General features: G+C 37.1%; 2 protein-coding genes across 4 annotated transcripts; both read right to left on the reverse strand.

The window, feature by feature from the left end:
• Positions 1–5361: 5361 nt before the first annotated feature.
• LOC108994058 lies at positions 5362–11640 on the reverse strand. 3 transcript variants are annotated; one of them, XM_018969137.2, is made up of 3 exons: positions 11331–11640; positions 9085–10187; positions 5362–6221 (listed from the first exon to the last, which is right to left on the reverse strand). In XM_018969137.2, the coding sequence occupies exons 2-3, from the start codon at positions 10056–10058 to the stop codon at positions 5756–5758; spliced, it is 1440 nt and encodes a 479-aa protein (XP_018824682.1). In that variant the 5' UTR covers positions 10059–10187; positions 11331–11640; the 3' UTR covers positions 5362–5755. The 3 variants fall into 3 exon arrangements, with proteins under 3 accessions (XP_018824682.1, XP_018824681.1, XP_018824680.1); XM_018969136.2 differs by having other exon boundaries at positions 9085–10181; positions 11326–11640; XM_018969135.2 differs by having other exon boundaries at positions 11326–11640.
• Positions 11641–16930: 5290 nt separating this feature from the next.
• Positions 16931–23189, reverse strand: LOC108994060 (RNA-binding KH domain-containing protein RCF3). The gene is made up of 8 exons (XM_018969140.2): positions 22056–23189; positions 20189–20665; positions 19664–19912; positions 18977–19237; positions 18061–18140; positions 17812–17920; positions 17580–17706; positions 16931–17463 (listed from the first exon to the last, which is right to left on the reverse strand). Exons 1-8 carry the CDS (start codon positions 22725–22727, stop codon positions 17444–17446), a joined length of 1995 nt encoding a protein of 664 aa, XP_018824685.1. The 5' UTR covers positions 22728–23189; the 3' UTR covers positions 16931–17443.
• Positions 23190–24322: the final 1133 nt, after the last annotated feature.

The following is a 24322-nucleotide window of genomic DNA, read 5'->3' on the forward strand; positions in this document are numbered from 1 at the left end:
CCCCACTTCATAAGCCTACTGGGTGTTCTGCTGAAAGTAATGGGCATTGCCCTAATACCTGGCCGCAGGGCCCGAACTTGCCCATAAAGTAAACTACCTGCAAGAGAAGGTAAATAATGATGGCTGATGGAACAGACATATTTGACGCCGCTCGACTTCCCTCTGCTCATGGGGACTCGTATAGGACAAAGCGATAAAGATGGAGAACCTTTCATCTTTTAACGTAGAAACATTGACGGACCATCCAAGATACCAGCAAAGTAAGGGAAATAGGGAATGATACCGCATTGATAGCACCACTACCTGAACTATACGCTACATTAATGAATCTGTCATAGAGGCGCATCATATTAAAGGAATCTAATAATAAGAACAGTAAAAAGGACATAAACTCCAAGAGGGAAGGCACGATCTGTCCCCACTCCCTGTTAGGGACCCCAGTCAAGTCCCTAAACACTAAGACCTCCGTGCCTAGGATCTTCTTGTGATGACTGAGAACTCGTTCCTCTCTTGCTTGGTTCGTGAGCAAAGGTTACCAAGATGGCAATTTTGGTAGGGTGAGATTAGGTATTTAGGCTTGGCTTGGCGTGTAAGGGTTGCAATGGGTGATGGAGGCACATTGCAATAGATGAAACTAGGGTTGGCGCCACCTAGGGTTTAGGATTAGGGTTGGATGAAAGAAGATGGAGTTAGGGCAAGATGTTGGGCGGCTAGGGTGGACGACAACAAGGAATGGATTGATTGATTGGTTGGGAGATTGTAGGAAAGATTCCTAAAATCTTGGAACTCCAGTAAGGAAAGAGATGGCCGGTTATGGGGGAGAATATGGTCAACTAGGATTCCTAAGTTATAGGAATCCCAATATGGAAATGGAGGTGGGTGGCTAGGATTAATCCAATTAAGGCAAGTGTTGGCCGAGAATTGGACTTGTATTCAATTGTGATGGTGTTTGGCTAGGGTAAACAAGGATGGAAATAGGATAAATATGGGAATGTCGTGTATGAAAGTGGGGATTTGGCTAGGGTTTTATGAGAGTGGCGGCAAAGCTATGTACGGAATGTGGACCAAGGCAAACACTATAGTGGGCGACACTAAGTGTTTGGTTGGATCAAATTGGGCAAATGATGGATTTTGCCAATGAACAATCTGAAGAACTCAATGTATTCTCAAGAATATTTCAAGAACAATTCACAAGCAACACACATAAAATAATAGTATCAATTGAGAGAAAATGGAAGACAATAGAGTAAATGAATAATACTCATAAGATTGATAAACTTGAATTCCACTTATTCACGAATTGCAAAGTGTGATTCTCTCCTTAGGGATTCACGAATTGCATCTTAAAGAGCCCAAGTGCTAAGCACCAAATTGTTTGATCTCAAGAACAAAGTCGTCCAAAAGGAATTTGTCAAAAGATATAAAAGAAAATACTAAGGTTACTATTTATAAGAGTTACAACTTGAAAACTTCCAATAGGTCCTTGCAAATAAATAATAATTAAATCAATAAAAAAGAAATAAGATAGTGACATGGACCTATCTTGGCCGTGACATGCATGGCCCATGGTGGGTTAGAATGGTGCATGGTGGTCTTCGAGTTGGACCATGGCTAGGTGGCACAACATGGCTTGCTGATGGTCATGGCATGGTGCCCTGCATGAGCTTGCTGATGGGCATGGCCTGGTACCATGCAAGGCCAGATGATGATGAGCCATGTGTGCGTGCTGCATGGCCCAGGCTCTGGACAGCAAGGCATGGGCTGGAGCCATGCGCTGGATGGCATGCTTGGTATGCATGCCACTGGCCTGCTCCACAAGGCACGGGCTGGAGCCGTGCGCTGGATGGCATGCCACTAACCTCGCTGGTGTGCGGCGTGGGGCGCATGCTGGGGCATGCGCAGGAGCTTGCGCGCAAGGGCGTGCGCAGTGGGGCACACAGGCTCATGAGCAGGGGGGCGCAGGGTCGCGCACATGTGCATGCACTGGGGCGCGCGCGGAGGCATGGGCTTGTGTACAGGGTGTGCGCTGGCGCGCGCATATGGGCGTGCAAGTACTAACCTCGCTGGTCTGCATGCTGGGCACCTCGTGCGTGTCAATGCGCGGGCCAAGGTATGCATGCATGCTGGGCGCCCGTGAGTGTCACGGCACAGGCCAAGGCATGCATGTAGGCTAGTCATGGTGCTGTCCTTGCCTTCCAAGGGCAGTGTCAAGGCTTGTCCCAAGGCCATTTTCCTAGGGATTTTAACACTTCCCTCAGACTTACGGTATAAATAGTAATTTCCATGTACGAGAAACCTCTCTCTGATCCCTAAACTCTCTCATTATTTACAAACTTTCAAAATACTCTACTAATTTTGACATCAGAGACTTCCTAGCCCCAAGGCCACCCTCTTCCAGTTTATTTCTTCTTTATTTTCGTAGGCCTAATTTTGAAGACATGAGTTACGGGAACTTGATCTAAAAACGTACTAAACACGACGTTAAGAATATCATTATTAAATTTATTGTTTATATAGATTCAAATCATTACAACTAGGCCATAAAACCAAGGATAACAAATGACAATACCTTAATTTGAATGATATATAAGTTCTAAATGTATAAATTTTGTACAGATCTTTTATGAAAAAAATGAATCACATTATGAAAAAGATTTATGCCGAATTTGTGCATTTGGACTTTGTCGCTAGCATTATTATATATGAAGATACATATATTACATTCTTTTTTATGTTCTTTTTAGTAATAAAGAAAAACTCGATACTACTCTTACATACAATTTGACCCGGATTAGACTTTTATATATATTAAAAACTTAAACTAATCATATTTTTTTACGAAACATTATATTGATATGAGATTAGATGAGATGAGATGAGATGATTTTAAATAAAATTTAAAAATTAAATAAAATATTATTATTATTTTAAAATTTAAAAAAATTGAATTATTTATTATATTTTATGTAAAAATTTAAAAAAATTAATAATAAAATGATATGAGATCAGTTGAAAGTATTTCTCAATTTAAATGACTCGTAAAGCTAATCATAACTCATATGATTAAGGAAATTAGGAGCAAATAGATAGTTACAGAAAATCCTCTCCGATTTAAGGTAACAGAAATGTTAAATGTCTCGAAAATATATTTTAAAAATGTGTCTCGAAATTGTTTTTTTTTTATTTAGTGATTAAGAAAGTATTTTTTAATGATGTTGTGAATTTTTTATTTTTTTTATAAATATTTATGATGATTAAAAAATACATAAAATAAAAAAAAAATAAAAAAATAAAAAAATACTTTTTACGTGTTCGGTAGACTTTCGGGTTTAAGGTAAAGTGGAGAGAATCCTTCCTTTAAGGGATAAGATTGGTTTTTAACAAGTAAAAGAAACATATCCATCCGACACGGATGTCACTCTTTCCACGTGTTGGAATGAGTCTTTCATGCAAAAACCCATCTTCCACGTGTATCATTATCACCACCTAAATTTATATGCGTGTTTAATGTTACTTACAAATCTCAAATATATGTCTTGCAAGCCTTTTAAAGTGATTATTTTATATTTTTTTATGATAAAATCATCCTTTTTATAAAGAACATTTTCAATATGAAAAAATCATTACTCGTTAAAAAACAAAAAATCTTTGAAATGTGGCCTAGTTGACATAATTCTATCTCTAAAATGAAAGTCTCGAATTTGAAACCCTCTCCACCGACTCAAATTTTGATCGGAAAATAAGTGATGCAAATTTGAACACAAAGTAGGGCCATCAAGAATTTTTCTCATTATGTGAAATCAATGAGTTAGGTCGGCATTTTCTTTCATTTTCTGGAGAAAAACATTACAAAATTTTCATTTAGGTCGATAGGCTGATATTTGAGTTTAGATTTCAAATCAATAAATTTAAAGAGTAATGATAGATACAGTTATAAGTTATGGAAGCATCGGGCACTCTTTTGAAAAAAGAGTAAGGTTCATTATTACAAAATTAATTTTTTTTTTTTATCTAAATCTCATACTTCTTCACTTTTTTTTTTAAAAAAAAAATATGTGATGCTTGTGCACTCCATAACTGTAAATATCATTTATCAAATTTAAAATACCATGATTATAAATTAACTTATTTTCATACTAGAAATACAATGTTTTGAAAGAGAGTAATGTTAGATACAATCGTGGAATGCGTAAACACCGCACAATCTTTTTGAAAAAGAGTAGGATTCACTGTTAAAAAAATAATTTTTTATTTATTTAAGTTTCATATTTACTCGCTTTTTATAAAAAGATTGTGTGATACTTACGTACTCTACAAATGAAATATTATTTCTCATATTTATATTAGAAGAATTATATTTACAAATCGTTGAAATATTATAATTTGATTTATAAGATAAATTTAAAAATTAAAATCTTGCAATTAAAGTTTTATTATTTTTACTGATGTGGGTGATGCGTCTTCCACGTCAGTTTGCAAGTATAATGACTCTAAACAGGAGATTTTAGATTTCAAAGACGGAAATACAAAGCATCCTTCCAAAATCCATCTCATGTGCAGCCTCATCTTAACAAATTGTCAACTTTGCTCTCTAGAAAAAGGAAGAAGGAAAAAGCTCATGATCTTAAACCCTTTTAGGTATAGGCAGAGGTGGAGTTTGCTGCCATACCCAACGTATAGTTGAAGTTTATGAAAAGTATTAGGAAAGGCACTGATCTTTAGCTTTATCATTTGGAAATGGGTAGTGCTGTCTAATCAAACGAGCTGACTCCAGCTATAGCTTAGCTTCATGAATTTTGCATGAGATTTGACTAATAATACATTATTTGCAGTGCCAAGTAGTTCAGAACGCGTCACCCCAAAGAATCCCATCCAAAATTTACAAGCAAAACAAGCCGTCGACAAAGCTTGACCAAGCCCAAATGAGTACTATTATTTATTTTTTCGCTAATCCTTAATAAAGTTTTATAAATAGATGTATCAATTATTATGCCTATAAGGATTCAAGTAACATATTTGGTATTAAGAATATGATATCCTCTTTACCAAACTCATGGGTGTCTTATGTGTGTGTAGAGGTGAATCTTACTTATAAAATACCCAACATTCAACTAATTAATTGTTATATCCATAAAAATCCTCGTTTGGATTCGGAGAGTTTTATCTCATCTCATCTCATTATTACAACTTTCTCAAATTTCCATACAAAATATAATAAATAATTCAACTTTTCAAATCTCAAAACAATAATAATATTATAATAATATTTTATTCAACTTTTATCTAAAATCATCTCATCTCATCTCACTATCAAAATAAGCACTAATTAATTGTTATATTCATGGTAAGAAAAATAACAAATTAACCTTATAAGTCAATTCATAGAAGTAAAATAAGCAATCTTGTTCTGGCTTTTAACTTAGGAGCCTAGGAGCCTAGTTCCCAAGTAAAATAACTCCAGATAGGAAACCAACATTTCTTTTTACAAGGCAGAAAATCTAAAATCAATATGTTTTACCTAATATTATACATATATGCACATCTGGTCAGGTATAGTGTACAAATTATGTACTTTAATCTACATAATAAACAACTCTAAACAAGTGCATGCATACTTACAGAAGTTAAGAAAACGTTACCAATTTGAAACATGCCTCTCCGTGCAATCCTTTGATCAAAATGGAAAGCAGATTCCAATCAAGCATGATACCTAACTGCACGAGAGTCTCATTCACAGCCATAAACAAGAAACAATTTAAGGAGGCGGAAACAGCCACCCCATGGTCCAACCAAGAAGCAAACCAGCACTGGCAAGACCCAATCCCACAGCAAAAGCAACCGCACATTTTCTAATTTCACTTCTATGTTTACTTCGCTTTCGCTTCCCAGCCTTGTGTCGGCCCTTCTTCATTTGCCTGCCTTTGTGTGGAACCCAAGGTAAGACACCTGGAAAAAGACTGGATATTGGTTCGTTTTTGTTCTTAAGCTGGAGGCAGAGATTCTCAATCTGCAGTAGTTGCAACCACTGCTTATAAGCAAAGAGCTGTGACGCCTGTCTCAAAAAGAGCATGATAATATGCTCCTTATCAGCATAGGCTTGCTGTGCAGCTTCCTCAGCTTCCCTTGCTCGTGTTTGAGAATGACATAGTGCCTCCAACAACTCAGTCTTGCTAGGATCATTGTCTGCCTCATCCTTGGTTGTACTATTACCAGTACTCTGGCTGAGCAAACAAACTTATCAGCATGTATAAACTAAAAAGTAAAAAAAAAAAGTTACAAAAGTGATGCTCCAAGACTTTGAGGACACTAGGGATCGGCATTACTCCTTAAAACCCAAACATAGGCATAATGCTGCACCTTTAGAACCATCACTAGAAATGGGGAAGCAAGCAGGATTTTTTTTTTTCTTTTTTTATCAGTAAGCAAGTAAGCAGGAATGAACACAACTTCCTTGATTTTCATGAAGAATGTGGAAAAATGTAAAGGATAAGTTAATAAATGTTGGAAAATTATCCAGCATGATTTAGAGAAAGGATTTTTTTATTGATTTATTAAATTGCTTTATTTTTTTCTAAGTAAAGATACCACACTTTACTAAAATGACAGGAGCACAACCCGAGTGCGCTAAGATTATACAAAGGAATTCCTATTCTAGAACATAGAAGAGTAGCAACGGCTAATAAAATCTACAAAGATGCAAAGCGGCTACATTATGAGCTGTAGTTCATTATTTAAGACTTAATAGTGTTCTCTCACAGTCTTCGAAGTTTCATGCGTCTTACTCCCTCCAATTACTCCACATTATGCAAATAGGAGCCACCCTCCCAACGTCTATGTCCATAATTCCTGAATTACTAGTAGATTAGATGAGCATATCATATGTTTCATATCTACTTCCGTTACTAGGTCAAAATCATTGACACCTTCAAAATATGGGTAATTTGTCACAGTAGATATAACAGGGAGATGATCAAGCAAATCTGTAGTAGCAATCAGTTTTCTCCTTCTTCAATAACTGATTTTGATAACTCATTGTCACAACAATATTGTATTATAGAAATGGCACGGACAATATAATTCATATGCCACCCACAGTAGTCATTGCCATCATGGGGCAGTTTCTGTTTGTCCAAATTATACTGACTACAAATTGAAATAAAGATGAGAATATGAAAAGCTCCCAGTGTTGATGGTAAGTTACAAAAATTGAAAAATACACGGCAACTAGCAAATAAAATAGTGAGTATAAATCCCTCTGCTTAGGATATGTAGTCAAAGAAAAGACTTGCAACAAATGTGCCAGAAGTGACCACAACATTTGTGCTTGCACCATCAGTGTCTAGAAATGCAGATACGTGTTCTCGCAACCAAGGGAAACTCCTCATTATATGAAGGACAAAGACAACTCCAGGCTGCATATAAGAACCCAAAATCCTTAAAAATGTAGGAGTACTGTTATAACAACCTAAGGAAAGCCTAAGCCATGGAATAATACTCCCAAATCCCAAATGACTGGTCAAGGTTTCAATTGGAGCTCCTTGTAATCAGTGTAAAACTTTGTTCCATTTAGTAAGGAACCATTGTTCTGATACAATTTGTAACAACTTAAAGAAAGTTCAAGCCGCATCTAGGCTTACACACCAAAAGGTCAAGTTAAATATTTGAGTCCTTCGAAATCATTATAAACTGTAAGAATTTCTACCTCCCAGACAATATGGGATCCCGAATTCACCTCCCCCAATACTCAATACAAGTGAGCGTGACTAAGGGCAGGTTTGGGAGGTGAGATGAGAATTTTGTGTTTTGTTTTAGTGTTTAAAATATTATGTTTTAGTATTATTATTGTATTGAGATTTGAAAAAGTTGAATTGTTTATTATATTTTGTATGGAGATTTGAACAAAGTGTAATGATGAGATGATAATTTTGTGTCTCATCCCATCCCCCAAACCTGCCCTAAATCCCCGCCCTCCGCTCCAAAAACACAACCAAGAAAAAAAAAACTATTTTCCCTCTATCCATGTGTGTACCATCTCATTGGGGTGTCATGTGGGACTACCGGACTCAGCACTTACAGAATAACAATTGGACAATCATTAAACTGGAAAAAACTGCGAAAGAGAAATGATATGTAAATGGATCAAATAGGATGAGAAACCTCAACGTAGTCATCATACGAGCAATGAATTCTTTGGATTTGAATTTTGGATTTCTGGAGCATCATAATGGTCAGAAATTCTTAATTATAAGAACTAGATAACAAGATACACAATCTTTCATAATTCTCTTTCAACAGATAGATAACATGATAAATTACTCTATTTCTCAGGCAATTTATACATGTAGCTATTATAAGGTTGTACGTCAAATTATGACAAGAGTGTGGCGGTTTTGCTAGCATGTAATAAGCAATCTTGTTCTAGCTTAACCTAGTCATGAAATAAGGGAATTTAATGAATCAAATAGATTATATCCTGAAATTTCATTTGGTGATTACTGTATAGTGGCTACTCGTGTACCCTAATAATTTTTTGGGGCATCCATCTTATCAAACTGAAAGGGCTTCATTACCTTTTATTTTTTTTAAGTAAAAAAGCTTCATTACTACATCCGTGAAATGGTGAACCCTTGTAACAATCAAGGTCTTTTAATAGATTTAGATACTCCTGTATGACGACAACAATTGATATAATCCTCTTCATAAAAATAACTTAACTTTAGGCTAATCGAATTAAGCAATGATCATTTTCTATATATATATATATATATATATTTCTATATATATATATATATATGTAACTGCAAAATAATTATTAAATGTTCTTCTAAAATAATAGCTAAGTTGACACCAATATACATCAGTAATACTCACTAGTACATTGTATGAGAAATTGATGCGAAAGGGGGAAGTTTTCGTTTGGGTAGCACCCCAGCATAGATCGTTCCATATGCTGAAAAGTTAGGACACAATTGACATTCATGAAGCATCAATAAGCTCCCTAAATGGAGTCCCAATGATGGTCTTGTTGATTGTGGAAAAAAAAAAAAAAAACAAATAATGTAAAGTAACAATCTAGAGATGTACCTGAAAGCCTGGTCCAAATTCTGCAGTGAGAGATCTGTAGTGAGGCTTTCACAGTTATACTTCTCCAGATTGGAGAAATCCGTATCAACCATTTGATTTAATGAAGCAGAAACCCCATCATGGTCGAAACACTCTGTACGTGCAGATGGACCTTTCCTAAAATGCTTGGCCTGGGGTCGTGGAAGATCACAATTCTCAATACTTTCAAGTGACTTCTGAGCAACTAAGGAAGCCAACTCATCTTGACCAGCAGAGCGCCACCAGGGTTCAGTCTTCTCAGATCCAACCCAATCAGATCCAAGATCAGAAGAAAGCTTCATGGCTTGTTCGGGGGCCAAGCAGTTGAAAGAATCCAAGCCCATGAATTTATCTTCCAAGTACCAGAATTCTCTCAAGTCCTTTTTGTTAGTATTTCTTTGCAACTCATAACCAGTTACAGCCTTGAGTTCAGGTTTTCCAGGATCATGTTCATTTTTTACACAAGTGGCAGTAAACTGCCAAGGTTTCTCCACAGAATAAGAATCATTATTATTTATAACAGACTGATAACAAAATTCTTTCTTCAGTTGGTTTCTGTCACTAATCTTTGCAGTTTTATTAACAAAGTCACAACTCAAAACTTCGAGATCAGCCTCCGAGACATTTAGCTGTTCATATGTAAAATCTTTGTGGCGCCCAAGGTTTGGTTGTGGGTTCAACCACCATTTCATGGTGATTGGTGGATCAGAATATGGCTTATCAATTGGGGAGGGATGATCAAGTCCACGTCCAGTATTATCAGGGGCAACATCGGACTCTGATCTTGAGGAAGATGATGATGGGGAGTGAGAAATTTTTGGAGCTCTCCTTGCATCTTCTTGGGAAAAGTAGTCACGGTTTGCTGTACGCTGCCATTGTGCTCTTTCCTCTGCTTCAGCCATTACGTTACAACCTCTCTTATAGGTTCCGCTGGTGGCAAAACTCGAATCTCTCATATGGTACTATATCAAGTACAGCATTTATTCAAGTCCCCAATTGAAGCATATGAAAACCCAAACAATTGCTTGCAACAATCTCAACTCAGAAAAGGCTTATTGTATTTATTTGGTCCATGAATCCTAGCACTCCACAACCATAAACAGAATTCAGATGAGGTAAAATATGATCAAGAGCAATTCAATGCGAAGTTAAGAGTCAAAGACACCTGCTAAGAATTAGAAGCACAGAGATATACTGTAAATCATACTAAAAATTTTGGGAAACATTTGAGAACTGCTTGAATTTGGTTAGGAAACGTTTAAGAATCAAACAGCATCTCAGTGTTAGGAAAAGTTTAAGAACCAAACAGCATCTCACAGTGTTAGGAAACGTTTAAGAATCAAATAGCATCTCACAGCGTACGCAAATATATTGAGTGATGCTCACTATAACACTGACCATAATGTTCTTTTGATAGGTAACACTGACCACAGTGCATAAATTAACAAGCATCACACCAAACGATCAAACCACTACCATCAAGAAAGAGAACAAACCATTGAGTCGTAGGGTGTTCTACTCACAAGCAAGCAATATTCATAGAGTACGCGATAGGTAACACTGACCACAGTACATAAATTAACAAGCATCACACCTAACGATCAAACCACCACTATCAAGAAAGAGAACAAACCATTGAGCCGTAGGGTGGTCTACTCACAAGCAAGCAATATTCATAGAGTACGCAAATTTGGAATCATGAAATAAATTTCAAAAGCAAACATAACAGAACAGTAAAATATATAGCGTGATAAGTATCCCGACAATTCAATTTCGGAAGTATAGATTCGACACTTAAAAAGACGAACAAAAATCACAAATAAACCCGATTATATTCGATCGTATTAACCGACACCCGAAACTGAATTCCAGGTTCTTAAGACCCACATCATGTAAACGAGACTCGTTTAAAATTACTGAAAAACCGAAAGATAAACAAAGTCAAATAACACCCACTTCAAATCCTTCATATAATTCAACATAAACGAAGCTGATAATCAAACTGGGTTCACTGTCATCTCAGAAGTTGAAATCAGAAAGCGAAACAATTGTCCAAAAAAAGATATACAACCATCTCGTGAAAAGCCAACATACTCACAAATGAACAGAAGCAGATTCTGGATCAATAGATACACCAAAAAAGTTAAAGCATAAAGACATATTAAAATAAAACTTAAAGAGAAAAAGAGCTGTAAATTTCGAGGTTCAAAAACGGAAAGATACCTTACACGAAATGGGTTTTCTAGATTTGCCGCTAAAGTCATATGGATTTGGGGACAAAGGAGTTGGTTCCGAGAGCCCCATAGTCGTCCCCGTTTCTTGGCTCTTACATCACTGTCAATATGGTAATATCTGAATGAGATTTTATTGGGGAAGAAAAAAACTCACTCCGAAATTTTGTTTTCCATCTCAAAAAAAATATTTGCGTTAACATTTCAACAAAATTTTAAATGGCCAAAAATCTCCGATCATTTTCAACTACCATTCCATCGCACTCATAAGAGAAAAAAACACCTCTTTTCAGTTTCACAATGAAAGACAAACTTGGACAAAACGTGCCCGTCAAGTGTTAAGTCTCCACCATGTGATCTGTGTCCATTTTAGAGCTGAGCTGTGGATGGGACAGACAGCCCATGACCGACTAGGGCGGTAAAGGAATAAGATTACTGTATAGGCCCATCAAACTCGATTAGATTAAACTTGAATTCAATTCGAATCGATTATTAAAATGGATCGTTCGTGAATTATAAATTATAATCAATTATTAAATGATAGAAACTCATATAAAGCTTGCTCGACTTATTTAATGTTTGTGAACGAACTCATATAAAACTCTACTCAATTCGTTAGCTCTACTCTTACCAAACCGCGTATCGACGCTGGTATGACTTTTTTTATTGAAAAGAAAAATAAAAGAAGGAAAATTTTGAGAGAATAAGAAGATCATCTATCTCACGAAAATTATTTTCGTCTCAATTCGCACCGTTTTATTAAACGGATGCCTTACATGCCAACATTAGTGCACGGTTTGATGTGCGAACTCACTTGCAAGAAGATTTTTCCTATATATATACACATAGTTATATATACATTATATTATATATGTATTATGTATATAGTCCACTACATATACTATATATATATATATATATATATATCATAAAAGTTATGATGAATACAATATTAGCTATAACTTATCAAATGTCATACAAAAATTTTTTTTATAGTTGCATATAACCAAGAGTAGTATTATCTATAGTTATCACTTATCAGTGATCACGTACTATTATTAGTATCTTATTATTTTTATAAATAATATGCATATTTAGTATTCATATGCATTGTCAATAATTAATAGGCTCATACTAGTGGTCTAGTATTAATTCTTACATATATATATTTATGTATAAATAATAATATTACTTTATTCAGGTAACGAGCCGAAAGAAATTTGATGGAAATAATTTTTTTAGACCTTAGATATGTTATGAAAATTCTGAAAGGATTTCATGAATCCAGTGATTGATTAGGTTTTAGTCTATTAACGTAATGGAATCCCAATCTACTACAAAGACAGAATCGCTTTTTGATTTATTTGAGGGACTTAGGAGTATAATTTTGCAAAACAAATGTACCATTAAACTCGTATGAATATGAGGATTTTATGGTACAATAAAATATTTCAAGTTTTTTGGATGAATAGTAACCCTTCAGAGTACTTTGTGGCATATGGTTTAAACAGTTGTCAAATAACTATGTAGGATATCCAAATCAGCCTAGAATCACTAGAAAACCTTTTTGGACACATGGTACAATCTTAGTTATCTATTTGGGAATCCAATTGACACTTGTCAAGAGGAGTACATGCTGTGTAAGTGATAGAGTGAAAACCAAGCAAGTGAATAGGTTTCTTACACAATTCACTATTCCATCCACTCAAGCACTATTTGGTCAACCACAAAGAGGCTTTCAACCCTAACAAAACTCCAAACCTAGAGGTGCAAACCGAAACCCCAAATGAATAGGGTAACCCAAACCCTAAACTTGTGGCCGATTTTGATTATGTGATTTCCACTTAAGTACACTCTCTTACACCCTCATCCACTCCCATACACTTTGATACTTGCATTTGACCAAGAAAAAATAGATTTGGACTAAACCCTAATCAAAACCCATTGAAACTCCAAACGGAATGTCATTCAGTTAGCCTCACATTAGTCCAGCTGAAACCCCTTGTTACCCCAAGCTTCTCCCACAAGCTTTCCTCCACTTACAAGGCCATACCATGGCTGACTTCCCACCTCATTTTCAACACCAAATAATTCCATTTATGGAAGGTCAAATAAGCAACACATCACCCCTCAAAACACCATTCGGCCAAGATTATTTCCAGCCCATTTCCAACCATTTGTTTTACCACTCCCACAAGCTATCTTCACATCATATGACATGCATTTCACCTACTACAAGTCAGTCATCACCCCATCCCCTTTAAGCCTCACATGACCCTCATTTTCTTCCTCACTTTACAGCATTTTCATCTCTTCATTTGAGAGAAACTGGGTGTGAGTTTAGGAGAGAGAAACCTAGTGCTTGCTTCTATGGTTTCCAACTGCCTTTGTAAGGGTAACAACCCGTCAAAAATTCAGTGGTTAAATTTTTTTAGGCTTTAGGATTATCATGAAACCTCAGAACGGTTTTATGAATTAAGGAATTGCGCATATTTTAATTTGTCAACATAGTCAGTTTTACTACTCATTGTGGTGCATAAACGTGATTTTCTTTATTTGAGGCACTTAGGAGTGTGAGAATTAGAAACGGTCTGCGCCATTAGTCTTAAATGGATATTTAGGATTTTATAGCGCAATAAAACAATTTTCGATTTCTAGATGACAACTGTTCGAAATTGCATTTTGAATTGTTCAAGGCACTTAGGAGTTGAATTTCGAAAAATGGAAATATACTCCTAATTTCATATGAATATTTAGAATTTTATGATGCAAATTTATTTTCACCATTTTCGGAGTGAATAGTGACCCCAATGTAAGCGTCATGTGGCATTCAGTCCAGTGTTTTCAAGATCACATTGTGAAATGTCCAGATTAGGTGAGAGAGATTTCATTTGGACACTTGGCAAAATCTTAGCCACACTAGAGGAATCATGAGATGGAAATATGAAGGAAAATCAAACTTTGTGATCATGCCACCTAAGACAAACACTAAATACAAAAGAAGAGTGCATGTTCAAGGTACATTCAAAATTCTACATTTTATTGTGATATATCGATTGCCTCAATTCTCCTAACTTAAGCATCGGAGATGTTCCCATCACACCCTGAAGCTTCCTTTGGCTCTTTTGTTGCAGGTCAAGGAAACATCGTGACACAATGCGAAACCCATCATCAACAGTATCCATGCAAAAACCAAATCAATTCATTTTAAGAGCATTTCTGCAAGACTTTATACTCAAATGGTTTCACTCTCTACTGATGGAAAGGTTCTGGTAGCTACAAATTTCTTTTGTTGTTTGTATGAAGTAATTGAGAAAACATATTTATTTGCATATATAAAAAGGGGATTGAACAGAGACATGTTTAGGGTTTTGGCTCCAGAGATAGAAACTTACTGATAATGTGATGATGATTGATGGTCCAGTGAACACTCAATGGTCTCTGTGACGGAAACGACGGTGGAGGCTCAAGTTAGAGAGAGAGAGAGAGAGAGAGAGAGAGAGAGTAGAATGCGAAAATGAAGACTAAGAACAGAGAACAAAGAGAGTAAGTATGGTTTGAAGGGATGGTGAGTATAAGACATAAAAATCGTGTCAGTTTGATAGACCAAAACAGCAGAAAGACGACATCGATTTGATAGACCAAAACCACAACACTTTCGAAAGGAATGCATTTTTTTTTTCCAAAAAGTGAACCTGGTTTCTAGGTATTGGCTTTTAAATCCAGATGCCGAGGGGCTGATTGGCCCCCACGGTCACCTGCCCACTACCCACTCAGAGAGAGATACCAATTGGGGGTGACGGCAAGAGGGAGAGTGATTGTGACAGCTATCGGCTGGGGTTGATGGCGGCAACGACTCGAGAAGTTTAAACTTTAATTGGAGATGTGAGAGAGAGAGAGAGAGAGAGAGAGAGAGAGAGAGAGAGAGAGAGAGAGAGAGAGAGAGAGACGCGAGGGGGAAGATGTTTTAAAACAAACCCTATAGTAAAACGACATTGTTTTATTAAAAAAATTTGTTATATATATAATTGTTGGGTCGGGAGGACGACGTAAACCCCAGGCAAGCATGGGCCCAGCCCGAGCCCCATTCCTCAACGTCCAACTGGGTGTCATTCGCCCGCATGCCCCCATCTGTGGACGAGGATTGGACTGGATGGCGGAACCCCGCCGCCCACCCTTACTCGGTACTCGAGTCTCGTACTCGTACTCGCCCCTGGATAGTGGAGGGTGGGTGATAAGATTTTTCGCATTCAGAACTCTAATACTCGGGTTCCTGATCGAGTCAAAAAATTGCCTAGATAAACAGTGTACCTCCATCCATCATTGAGTTTTTCTTTTGAAAAAATAAGCATGATCCAAGGGTGATTAAAAAACGTCATATATTTATATAATGGGCTGAAAGTGTGTTATGTAATAGAGCAATGCTACATATAGTCGTGGAATGTGCAAACGCCGTGCAGTCGTTTTAAAATATAGTGTGATTTACTATTAAAAAATTAATTTCTTTTCATATAGGTCCCATATTTATTCATTTTTTTCAAAACGACTACACGACGCTTGCACACTCACGACTGTAAGTATTATTTCTCCACGTAATATTCCTTGATCTCAAAATGATTTTTCTATTAGTCTCATGGCAAAAAAAGTTGACGTAGAGTTGATTATCACATTAGAACCACTCATAAGAAGGCAGATGTCATCTATACATCTAATCAGCATATAAATAATTAATGTTTATTATTATTTTTTTAATTTTGTGTATTTATTTTGTTGATTTTTCAAATGGGTCTGTTTTGCTTAAAAATTAATTTGGTTTTAATAAACTCATTGGGCCCAATAAAGTCCTTAGCCATCCAAATTAATTTTATGGGCTCATGGTTTATCCACTATTGTCCAGCAACTTCAATTGGGTTTCCAATAAAATATTGGATCTTTGATACTACTGAAAAGCATTAAACCTCAACCTGCATTAAAATAAAAGAATAATGATGGATATAAAACTCGTTTTACAATCTTTTATACAATTATATTTTAAAATAAAGATATTAATGTAAAGTAAAGTTATTTTTATAAATTACCTTACACAAATACCCTTAATTTAAAACATAATTGTAGTAAAGGCTGTAAAAAGTGTAATATCTCTATCATTTTCCAAAATAAAATAATATTTTCCCCAACCTCAATAAATTCATAACACGTAAAACTTATCCAATATAATCCGTTAAACCTAACTTGGGCTTCATATGAAATTCATGAAACCCCAAGCCCTAAAACATGTAAACCTCCAAAATGTCTGAAATAAAAGCCTAATAATAACTTCTCTAATTTCTAGCTTAAAAACTCCACAAAATAATAACCTTAAATAATAGCAAAATAAACTATTTACAAAGTTTGGGGGTGTCACATCACAAGTGAGAAACCTTGGGATTATAATATGCCAATACAAATATCAATAATCAGTATAAATTTTCCTGATTATTGGTTATAAATTTTCCTGATTATTGGTTTTTTGTTTGTTTTTTTCTCACAATTATTAGACAATGGAGCAGAGCATGAGTGCAAACTGAAATAAAGGGAAAAAAAAAAAGTAAAATAAATTATAATAATCATAAAGAAAAAGACTTTAAATAATCAATGCAAAGTATTCTGCTGCGGAATCAGTCATGACTTGCAGAACTGACCTAGATTGCCAGGGTACCTCCCTCCATTCAGGCCTTTTGGGGAAGCTCCAATGTGTACTTGGATATGCAATGATAAGGCCTTACACGTAACAGATACCTGGGACTCAGGACTAGGGTTTGAGCATCGATCGCAAGGTATACAGGCATAAGTGAAAACAACTACAACAGTGCTCCAGAATAAATGCAGGAAAATTGGAACATTTCAGGAAGAAAAAAACTACAATTAAAGCTCTCTTTAGATGTTGACATTTACAGTGGAATGCTTCTTTCACTATGAACATTCACACTCTTAGAACGGCAGAGCTAGTTGAAAGATTTACAAACCATCCTGTGACTGTAGAGCGCAAATCCCCTTCCTCTTTAGGATTGCATATCTGGGAAATCAGATATGAAAAACTGAATGGCACCATCCCGGCATGGCAAGCAAATTTAAGGACCATCCTCTTGTGCTGAAGAAGAAAGCAGGTGTAGGAGTCATTCTCTGTTTTTAGGGGCCAGAAATGGCAAGAATTGGACATGCATGTGCGTGGTGCATTGAGAGAGAGAGAGAGAGAGAGAGACTTACTGCTCAAAATAAAGCCCTGAAGCAGGCTTTGGGCTCTCTCTGCCTGCTCTGGAGTGCCTGATATTTGAATGATCTTCTGAGTCAACTCAGGTCTATCTTCTATCAGGGTTACATTGGCTCCTGACAGCTGTCAACATCAGAACAAGGGTCAAAAGGCATTCTGTTTGATTATAAATTCAGAAAAGTCATGCATTTGTAGAGTTAAATGAGTTAAAGAGCCAATCAGACTTACCTCACTTATCTGAGCAAGCTTATTCTTTGATTTCATTACGAGCTTGGGAACTGCATGGTCTGGTATGACAACTTCAAGTGTACTCCTAGTGACAAGCGGTACAGAGATTCTGACAGAAAATGAAAACAGGATCAGCAAGGACGTTTATTACTTAGCGGGCCCAAACGCAAAACAAGAAAAACCTAAGAGCCTATGTGGGACATAGATTCATGAGTGTATAAAATATTGTTATGGAGCAAAAATTCCTACCTATTCAAAACAATTGGAACATCGTCCCGGTGGTGACTTTCATTCTGCTTTGGTATTTCACTGCCAGGCCCTCCGACGTCCTAGAAAACAAGGATTAATAATGCCAAGTCAAGAGCTCATGTGAATGGCAAAATCTGCTACCGCCTACCAGCTCAAAATCATAACAGAGAATTTCCTCGATTAGCAGTAATGAGAAACTTCGCATAACAAGTCTTGTTAGCCAAAAATGATTTTCATAAGAGTAATGATACACATACAACCTTCTTTACAACTTTATTTTAAATGGGAGGCAATGATATAATTTTATTTTTTTTTTATCAGTGGCAATGATATAAAATTTGAAATTCCAGTAAAAAACTTTGGTATTTTTAATGAAGTGACATTATCACATTGTTTAGTTGTAAAATGGGCTGTAAAATATTTTTATAAGTACTTTTTATGACGAGGAATCTCAGAGACCGTGCGAATGCAACAAGTCTTTTACTCGATTGACTGGACCGGTGTAACGTGTCTCCATCACACAATACACGAGTCTCCATCATATGAATTAAGCAAATCATTGACTATTCACTAATGGGACGTGGCACTTAGAACTTGTTTGCAACTAAATGTTTGAGCCTTAGACATGGAGAGAGCATACCGGCAAGACCAAAAACCCTTACCACTTGAGCTAACCCCTAGGGCATGAATAGTTGTATAAATATATTAATTATTTTCATAATTAAAACCAAGGATAGGTTTAGCTGGCTGAAAATCCCATTTAACCAGAGGGCTAACAAGGAAAGAAGACAATGAAGCAACTGCACAAATAGTAGCCATTGACAAAGAAAAAGCACTGAAAAAGAAGCTAATAAAGGCAGAGAGAGAGAGAGAGAGAGAGAGAGAGCATTCTCAGTATATCAAGGAAGAATGTTACCCTTGATGGCTGAGTTATTGCCACAGTTTGCACATTCTGATAGGTTGCACTGGGAGCATCAACTCCAGTGTGACCATCCCGAACAGGAATTATGTTATTGGGAGAATACGCTTCCTGTCCTATACCGCTACCCACAGGGCCTGGTGCAGAGACAGAAGGGGGTGTCGTGTCCTTTTGAAAGAATTCCCTATATAAGTGACTCCGTAGTCTTGATGTCACTTCCACAAGAGCATCTCGAGCTGCTTTTATCTCCCCAACAATCTGCAGATTTCATGGAACCAATCAGGCAGGCCAAAAGTAGAACTGATCCTGCTAACCAGGCCTTTTGTTGACCTTGCATCTGTTATGTTATATTGGAAAAGTAGAAACCATAACCTTTTGTTTTTTGTAAGTAATCTGAATATTAAAAATGAAAATACACATCCCCATGCATGAGAAGAAGCAAATCCCTAAAACAAGACATTCTAACATTAATAGCATATAACAAGATGAAAACCATTTTTTTCTGCACTAAAAGTTTACTTCTAACAGTCCATAATCATAAGTGTAAAGATACACAAACCCACAAACGAGGGAGCCACCACGCCCATATGCTTTATGGGGATGCTATGAGAATTGAGAACTCATCTTCATGTAGAACCAGGGCAGCTAACAAATCCAAAAACCTAGCAAGGCATAATGACAAACCTGTATAAGTTCATCTGTCCCTGATACAAACACGGGGATTTCTTCTCTTGGCAAAACTTGTATATTTGCACCAGTTAATCTCCTCATCTCCAACAACGATCCGTCTCTTCCATCTAAACATCCAATATCACAAGATGGAACAAGTAATCTAGTTGTTATAATGTTGTCTTTATCCGGAACAAGATCAACAATGCGGGTTTGGATATGCAACAAAGCTTCCTGAGCTGGAAACAGCTCATCATCAGGACCCTAAGCACGGAAATAAAGCAAAGATTGGCAATAACCCACTAAAAGTAAAAATATCATTTTAGAAATCTAATCAACAGTAAAAATATGTCTGTTTTACTTTCTAGATGTAACAACATGTCCAGCATCATTTTTCTGCTTTTATAAGTAACAATATGTCCAACATCATTTCCAAAAGCTTATCATAGAACTCATCAGCGAATGGGCACATGTTTATGGGCCTGCACAGGTCAATATTATTTATTCACAGCATCTTAAAGATAGAGAAATGGCAGGTACCTCCTCTGAAGAAATAATTATAATCTGCTCATTTGAACCAGGTACAGATTCAGTAACCTTAACATCGACGCCAATTTCATTTCGAAGCAATTCTAAGATTCCATCTGCTTCTCCAACGACAAAATCCACCTTGTCACTTGGGCAAAGCATTCGAAACACGAGGTCCTCAGCATAAAATGGCTGCACATTGTCAGCCATGGGGATAGTCCCTTCAATTGTAAAACCAGATGGCCGTGAGGCATAGTTGTTGCCTCTGATATTGTGGGCAGATAATCTTGGTCCAAAAGCAGCACCATCTATGGATGATCTGCGTGCTGCACTGTTTATGTGAGGGATATAATCATCATCTGGAGCAAAAAACCGTTCTGGGGAGTGTATTCGTCCCTGGAAATGACTGCGGTCTCGATGCTGACTCTCCCTCAAACGTGTTGAAATAATAGTTATAGCACTCTTTACGCAGTTCGCTTCACCTACAACCTGGAGAGGAAATAATCACCTCATATTCAACTTCATAATATATTTTATAAAGGGGAAAAAGAGGAAAATACTCTATTATATGTTCAGAAAAGTTATTCGAAGGTGTGTCTACATGGTTATTTTAGATGAATATAAATGCTCTGATTAGACACCCCAAATGACATTAAAGTAGTAAAAAAAAAAGTTCTCAAGTTGGTCTTGCACATAGATATCCCTATATTGTGCAGAAAACGTAAGAAAAAAAATAATAGATGTATAAAAAAACACCTCGAAATCTTGTAAACAGAGAGTCAGAACCTCTAATAAGGCTCATAAGCTCAAAGAATCAACAAGCATGACCTTTGACATATCAACATCAAGCATTAGCCTCAAAATTCTTAAGTCTGAAATACATAAAGCAAAAAGGTTGTTTCTAAAAGCCCTACACAAGTTTCAAGCACAATAAACAGCCACCAGATGTGAGGTAATTCAACATGATAATTTTCCAAAAGAATTTATATATGAAATATTCAGGAAATATAAACAGCAAGTCTAGCATTAGAGGGAAAATTATACATATTCATCTTCAAGGTGCACAACGGCGTATCACAAATTTATAACTTCACAATTTTAGCAACTAACAAGAACTTCAAACGAGTTTTAGGATATGACGGACTGAGATTTGTTTTGTTAAATCCCTTGTTTTGTACTGTTAAAGACAATGTATCTTTACTTATCACAGAGAGAGAGAGAGACTAGCTTCAAGTGCCGAATGAACTAGTCATAACATCAAAACCTGCCAATGATTGTGTAATTGGGGTCGTTTCTAACGGAAACATTGTGTAACAATCAGGTCTCATCCTCAACATTCTGAAATTAAAATGAGTTCACTAAGACCAAATTCCACCTATATCTCTAATCTAAGAACTCGGCATCCGAATATCAACAACCGCCAATACCCCAGCTACCAGAAAGTATCAAACACGAGTCACAACATCATTAAAATGCAGATAGTTTCGTTATTTAAGTCTCACATCATGGCAGTAAATATGACCAATAGGGTCAAAACTCATTGTGCAGTTCAAATCTGGGTCGCTGGCAGCCGTATTTTCGGCCACTTCCAGCCTTACCAAGGCAAACCCAAACGTCAGCATAGACTACCAAATCCTCATATGGGCAGAATAGATGCATGTAGCATTCTCTCACGAGTGCCACGTTTCACTAAGATGTAAAGCTCCCAAATGATTTGTGTACTTAAGTTTAGGTCTTCTATGTAGAAAGCCAATAATTATACCGTAACCAGGCAGGTCACTCTTAGTAAGTCAGTAGTTAGTCTAACCGTCCAAGACCCAAACTTCATCAATCATATGAGACATCTTTTTCAACATGCAATGCCAGATTTGGTTTAAACCTGAACAATCTCCTCAGACATGGTAACGCAACGGGGCAGATTATGATCTCTAGGCAGAATCCTAATCTGGGTCTTGGTCTCAATCCTCATTTGCTCAATAATCTTGCCTCCTTTCCCCAACAAACACCCCACATGCATCCTCGACACCACCAGCCTCGTCGCCACCTTCTTCCCTCCCACACCAACCATTCCGTAGCCATCATCGCCGCCGCTAGAGCCGAACTCGTCGCTGCTCTCGAGGATCCTATCGTGGATGAGGAGCAGGGCCTCCTGGGCGGGAGAGAAGGAGGGCATTCGGCCCTCGGGGTCCCTGCGGCGCGTGTCGGAGATCTCGATGATCCTCTCTTCGTCGCCAGCAATAAGCTCGTGGACGTTGATCCACGCGCCCGTGTGTTGCCGGATCGACTTGATGATGCTCCCGGACTTGCCGATCACCCCACCAGCCTTCATGTCGAGGCAGAGGATGCGGTACGTGGTCGTCACAGTCATAGAGGGATCCGGCTGGGGCTTAGATACCCGACCCGAACCGCCTCGGTGACGGTGGTGGGAAGGAGGAGGAGGAGGAGTGGCCGGGTAGTGGTTGTTGTAGCGAGGCCTCGTCCTACCCACCGTCTCCGAATCATAGTCCTGGTGGTCATAGTAGTAGTTCCTCTTAGATCTTGACCTGTCCATCTCCCAACAAACAAAACAAACGAACAAAATAAACAAAAAGCTAGGGTTTCCAAAACCAACAGTCCTCTGAGAGTCCTCTACCACCCACACATTTGACACTGAAGAAAATCCCCGATATATAATTTTATCGTTACGAGTCCCAGAGTTGAGAACTGTGGTCAGTTCTGGAATCACGGTTTTCAGTCGTTTGCAATCTCCGTTTACTAGTCGTTGTATCTTCTTTTTCCTGCTTGTTTCTCGGTAAAGTGTGCCAAATTATTCAAAGTTTGAAACATCCAGCAAGAGAAGATAGAATCCGAGAGAGAGAGAACTGCAGAGGTAGTGTTGTGTATAGATTTTGATTACGTAATTTTGAGCTGCGAGCTTGGTGTCTCAGCAGTTTGAAGGGGAGGATGACTGAGGAGGGAAGTGTTGTGGCGAAAAGTGATAACTTTACTTTACTGTTCCTGCGTGATGCAACCACAACCTTTTTGTCCATATGTTCAGTATTTATACAAAGTCATTCATCCGATATTTCCAATTAGAGACTGACAACGAAACGGCGTCGTTCCCTTGCCGTGGAACCGGAGGGATGCCTTGCCACGCCATTGGTGCACCAAGTTTTTGACTTTCCAGGTCAGTGAGAAGCCGTGTAGTGTACGTTTACTTCTCTCTCTCTCTCTTTTTTTGGTTTTTTAAGAAAATTAGAAAAAATAAAGATAAAACGAACTGCGATTGAGTAACCTTCTTACTTTTTTCTTGATCGACGTGCTGCCACGTCAGCATTCAAAGAGGTTAAAAACTTTTATATATAGTCTAATTGAGAGGCTTTTATGGATTCTGCAGAAAATCTAAGAATAAAAATCTTATGAAATTATATTTAATTTAAAAGTTCGGTGACAGAAGGTACTTTAATTTACATGTTAATTATTTGGGTCTATGCTTCTTTTGTATTATTTTTTTGCCTTTTGCTTTAAAAAGATACATAATTAGTTCATGTACTTTGTTTTAAAATTAAATTAGTTTTTATATTTTTAGTTTTACTTTGTTTTAAAACTAAACAGTTCCACTTTGGAGCGATAAGGCTGTTTTCAACCTTAAAATAACACCCAATCAAAAAATGACATTTCAGCATTATACAAAGTAAAATCATGAGGATGACTACATGAGATTTCTACCTAAAATGAAAATTCCTAAAAAGTATTTTTTCTTTTTCGTCAGCATAGTGCTACCCGACGTTGTGCCTCTTCGTTGCTTCCACCACCTTTTACTGTCGCCACCCACAGCCACCACCCAGTCCGACGCAGCCACCTCCGTCCTACCTACCGTCGTCGTCCATGGTTTGTTTTCATGATTTGTTGGGCATTGCTAACTGAAGATGCATTTTTAGCAATGTATGAAGTCCTTGAATTCGCAAGAAAGTTTCTCAAACCTTTCGTAGAAAGTCATTTTGACTCAATTGGTAAAATACCATCTAGATTTTGAACTTCGTTTAATGTCAAATTTGTGCCTGTAAAATTGTTTGGAAGTTGGTGGTGAATTGTTTGGAAGTGTGGCATTGTGAGCCACCATAGCTTGCAGATTCAAGGTACGAGAAGAGGAAAAATAGAGGAACA

This window comes from Juglans regia, chromosome 13 (assembly GCF_001411555.2).
Source record: "Juglans regia cultivar Chandler chromosome 13, Walnut 2.0, whole genome shotgun sequence".
Classification (NCBI taxonomy): Eukaryota; Viridiplantae; Streptophyta; class Magnoliopsida; order Fagales; family Juglandaceae; genus Juglans; species Juglans regia.

Coding starts and splice junctions, on each gene's coding strand:
- LOC108994058 (XM_018969137.2), bottom strand. CDS start 10,058: ATGAGAGATTCGAGTTTTGCCACCAGCGGAACCTATAAGAGAGGTTGT. Junction 6,222..9,084: donor AATTTGGACCAGGCTTTCAG/GTACATCTCTAG, acceptor TTGTTTGCTCAG/CCAGAGTACTGGTAATAGTA.
- LOC108994060 (XM_018969140.2), bottom strand. CDS start 22,727: ATGGACAGGTCAAGATCTAAGAGGAACTACTACTATGACCACCAGGAC. Junction 20,666..22,055: donor TGTCTGAGGAGATTGTTCAG/GTTTAAACCAAA, acceptor TTTCCTCTCCAG/GTTGTAGGTGAAGCGAACTG. Junction 17,464..17,579: donor TCAGGGCTTTATTTTGAGCA/GTAAGTCTCTCT, acceptor TTTCTTCTTCAG/CACAAGAGGATGGTCCTTAA.